The sequence below is a fragment of the Propithecus coquereli genome, unplaced genomic scaffold, assembly GCF_000956105.1.
Source record: "Propithecus coquereli isolate 6110/MARCELLA unplaced genomic scaffold, Pcoq_1.0 Scaffold27, whole genome shotgun sequence".
NCBI classification, from domain to species: Eukaryota; Metazoa; Chordata; class Mammalia; order Primates; family Indriidae; genus Propithecus; species Propithecus coquereli.
Genome location: NW_012148285.1, coordinates 11,366,766 through 11,371,365, shown reverse-complemented (window position 1 = coordinate 11,371,365; position 4,600 = coordinate 11,366,766). Strand labels below are relative to the sequence as shown.

At 50.7% G+C, this 4,600-nt stretch overlaps 1 protein-coding gene across 3 annotated transcripts in view; it reads left to right on the top strand.

Annotated features, from left to right (window-relative positions):
• The window catches only part of ACSM1 (acyl-CoA synthetase medium-chain family member 1), a 42,250-nt gene that overhangs the window by 30,675 nt on the left and 6,975 nt on the right, over positions 1–4,600 (top strand). For all 3 annotated transcript variants that reach the window (XM_012647489.1, XM_012647488.1, XM_012647490.1), the window contains 3 exons: positions 297–420; positions 2,968–3,048; positions 3,580–3,681. In XM_012647489.1, coding sequence (XP_012502943.1) covers positions 297–420; positions 2,968–3,048; positions 3,580–3,681 — 307 coding nt within the window. The remainder of the gene's footprint in view (positions 1–296; positions 421–2,967; positions 3,049–3,579; positions 3,682–4,600) is intronic.

Here is a 4,600-nt window from a genome sequence, read left to right as displayed (position 1 = left end):
CTAAGCTGACTTCTGATAAACACCCTTTTCTCTCTCTTGTTACATCAACATCCAAATTTCATCCAAACTTCCCTGACTTAATGCAATAGCCTCACCACCACCCACCCACCTCCTGCCAGAAGAGTTCACAGGGACAGACAGGAACGGGGTGACCTCCACCTGGTAAAATGACCATCAGGTGGATAAGAAAGTGAGGAAGCAGAAGGATGAATGATCTGGACAAAGAAGCTATGAGCTCATAACTGATGGAGCCAAGGTGGAGCGTCCAAGGCCTGACATCTTGCCTTCTCCCCAAGTCTCAGGTTTCCCACCCTGAAGTACTGCTATACTGGCGGGGAGGCCCAGCTGCCCGAGGACCACAAAGAGTGGAAAAGACAGACGGGCCTTCTGCTCTACGGAATCTATGGACAATCAGAAACGGTAGGTGGGCAGGTCCCTTCTGGCCAGTCAGGGCATGCTTGGCCACCGAGCCCTGCAGATGTGCTAGACCATGCCCACGTGTGTGCTGAGGGCCTACTGTGTGCACAGCTTTGCTTGAGGCCAACGGGAGCTTCCAGAGTTCTAGGCTCATTTGGCCCCAAATTGATTTGGAGAAAGAAAATTCATAGCTTATCAACTTATAAAGAGAACAATGTGCTGAAAACTGTTGGATAAAAATTTTTAAGGGGCAGGCGTGTAAGGACTGGGCACTGTGGCTCACACCTATAATCCCAGCATTTTGGGAGACCAAGGCAGGAGGATTGCTTGAGCCCAAGAGTTTGAGACCAGCCTGGGCAACATAGCCAGACCCCATCTCTATAAAAAAGAAGGAAATTTTTTAAAAAGTTAGCTGGGCATGGTGGTGCATGCCTATAGTCCCAGCTACTTGGGAGAGCGAGGTGAGAGGATGGCTTGAACCCAGGAGTTCGAGGCTTCAGCGAGCTATGATAGCACCACTGCACTCCAGCCTGATCCACAGTGTGAGACCCTGTCTCTAAAAAAAGAAAAGGGGGGTGTCTAAGGACATTTTGCCATTGTGCCTGTGATCATTAGCTCAGAGGAGCCCACTCTGACCTGCAACATGGAGACCACCGTCAGCTAGTCCTGTCACTCCACCACCCCTCCCGAGGGCTACAAGGCGGGAAGGAGCTGGCTCTAAAAGTTCATTTCTGGGTGTTTAGGAGGACAACACACAGGTTTGATTATGGAATACTAACAAGGTGGATTAGGGGACAGGGACTTTCTGTACACTCCACACACACACACACACACACACACACACACACACACACACACACAGTGTCATCCCAGACTATCACTGAGCTGCCAGGTGGGTGGAGCACTTAGAGTATCACGCATGTCTGGAACCTCAGGGACCTCATCAATGACAGTGTGGATGGGTGTCTCTCTTTCAACACATGCTCAATCCATTTCCAGTACTGGACAGAGCCCCCCTCCCCACTATCCCTCCAGCTCACAGAGCGATGACTGCCATCTCAGACCCTGTAACCAAGTGACTGTTTTAGTCCTGATTCGCACACTTGTTTGATATTTCTTTGCAATAAAATAATAGTGATTCAGTTAATTGGTCTGCTTCCGGGCCTGACAAATGCTGAGATGCTAGGCCTGTGCTTGAATGGCTCACAGTTTATATCTGGACAAGGAGGAGAGTGGGCAAGAACACACTGCACCCACGACTCCCGTCCCTTTGCCTCAATTATTTGCAGCAATAGATGGTGCTTTATTGCTCAAAGCACTTTCACCCCCATCCACTCACCTGTGCAACAGTTCACATGCCTCCAGTATGAGCAGTGAGATGTCAGAGGGGAAAGTACTTCCTCTCCCAGGAGCTCAGCCCCGGGTCCAAGTCTCAGCCCCGACAATTACAGCTTTAACACAAAGCAGAGGGCTCTCATTCAAGCTTCTCCATCTCAGCTTCCCCCTCTCTAAAGTGGGAATTATGATGCCAATCTTGCCAGGTGTCTATAAAGTAAATGGAAAGAAGTCTGTAAAGCTTTGGCCAGTGTCCAGCCCATAGTACATGCTCACACTGCAGTTACTGTGGTCCTTCGTGGGGTTTTTGGTAGGGAGCATGCCAGATGCTGGGAGTTCAGGGGTGAACGGGGCAATCTCTATTCTGGGGATGCTCCTTATCGACCAAGAGAAACAGACAAGCAAAGATGCCCTGTAGGCTACAGTAGAAGTATCAGGAGAATACTACAGAAGGAGAATCTTTCAACGGACTCTTCTTGGGGCCTGAGTAACAGCTAGTAGTGGTCATTCGCTAAACCTTTGGGGAGTGCCTCCCATATTCCTACAAGCATGCTGGGAGGTGAGTGTTACAATTACCCCCTTCGGTGGAGGAGATCAAGATGGGTCGATTGGCACACAGTTAGGTGTGATGGAGTCAAGACCCTCGTCTGTCTGAAGGTCAAGCGCTCCACTGTAGAAAGAACGATACTCAAGAGAGCTATAGAGAAGGAATAAAGTTCATCGGGAAGACAAACGGAGACGGGGCAGCACCAGCAGAGAAAGTAATCTAAATAGCCTCAGCACACACGGAGGAGGAGGGGAGGCAGAATTCCTACCATTGCTCAGCAGCCCTGAAAAATGTTTGTTATTAATAAACAGACTCATGGCCTTCCCCGGGCAAACTGCCACATGCCTGGCATACAGTGGGCACTCCGCCCCACGTCACATGCCCACAGCCCCCAATTACCCCCTTCTTTCTTTTCCTCCTCACTGAACTCTGTTGACCCTACACTTAGGACAGACCCAGCCCGTGTTGGTTGTAGCAAGTGTCTGCTGAATAGGGCTGAGTCAGCACCGTGAGTGTAGAATCTATTTCTTCCAGCTTCCCCGCAGGGCTCTCGGTGCAGCATCAAATAACCTCAGGGAGTGGGGATGCCACGTAGGATTCCTGCTGCTTTGTGACCAGCCTGGACTCTTTGGCCAACCCCAATTCTCTTTTTTTGCATGTGTGAACAGGGAGCGGCCTGTGGTACCCTCCGGGAAATGAAGATCAAGCTGGATTCCACCGGGAAGGCCCTCGCACCCTACGACATCCAGGTCTCGTCCTGAGGGCATTGGCAGGGAGCAGTTGGGGCTCAGCTGGGGGTGGAACCGTCCATCGTGTGACACCAGGTGGCAAAACCAGCCATGCTCCCCTGCCCCAGTCATCTTTCCTCCTCTCTCCCCATTTTTCCTGCGATTTCCTGTGGAGGCTTCGGTTAAGAGCCGCATGGTCGTGGGCACTGATGCAGCTCGCCCTGGCAGCCAGAGGCATCACACGCGGTGGATAGGAAAGAATACCTGGCCGCTCTCTCTACAAACGGGTGCTTTTCGTTTCTCTTGATCAATGTTTTCTAGCTTGAAGACACATCAGTGATGTCTACATACCCATGAAGCAAACAGACCCTTGACTTGGGTTTCATATTTGCTGATTTCAAAGGCTTTCGGCATTTCTATTCTATTTTCTGACAAGGTTCCTTCATCACTAATCCCCACTGGTGTCCCATGAATGAGCCAGGCAATGCTTGGGGCGGGGGCAGAAGGGCCGGGGAGACCTGCAGAGCAGGATTCACGGGACTCTTGCTGCAGATCATCGATGACAAGGGCAACGTCCTGCCACCCAACACCGAGGGGAACATTGGCATCAGGATCAAGCCCACCAGGCCCCTTGGCATCTTCATGTGCTATGAGGTAATGTCCCCCATCTGCTCCCTTCCTGGCCCCAAGAATCCCTGCAGGGAGCTCTGCATCCTGAGGCTTCTTCAGACCTTCCTTTGTCCACTCCGACTCAGCGAAGCCTGCTTTACTTAAACTCAAAGCTCACAGCGTGTTCCGCCTGCGCTCCTGTCCTCACCCGCCTGGGGCTTACAGGCCAACTGGTGGGGGAGACAGAAGACTGGTTCAGAACCTTCAGGCTTGGGTCCCAGTGACCTCCTGTAGTTAAGAACATAGGCTTTGACTGGGTTCAGATAACACCATCCCACTTACCAACAGCAGGGCGTGAACAAACCACTTAACCTTCACTGAGCCTCCGGGGAGCTCTGGCATCCCCACGTGACAGAGGGAAAACTGCAGATTGAAAGCGTTAGGTGTCTGCGCCACATCAAATCAACGGTGGGTCTAGGGTCCAAACCCATGTGCTTTGGGCCCCAAACCCTAGATTAGAACTCCAGGGATTATAGAAACCTGGAAAGGACCATAAAAACCTGCTGAAATGCTTGACAAACCCTAGCCTTCCCAGGATAGTAATGGCCACACAGAGGAAAATCTTGGCTTCCAATACCAGCCATGGAAGGGTGACCAGACCTTGAAACTGATCTCAGACTTCATCTCCTTTCTCCAAAGACACTTTCATGGGAGGCTGTCCTGGAGACACTGCTGTACTCAACACCATGGCTTCAAGGGCGCGCCCTTGAAGTGATGCTGTCGCCCGAAAACAAACATAGAGATCTTAGCCTTAAAGCTTAGCAGCACAACTTTAAGGTTGGACGAAAGAAAAATTAAACGTATCTCTATATGTATATATATTTGTGTTATACCTACATACACGTTATATAATGTGCAGGCAGCTTTCAGAACCACAGATATATGAGTATCTATTTTGAAGAGA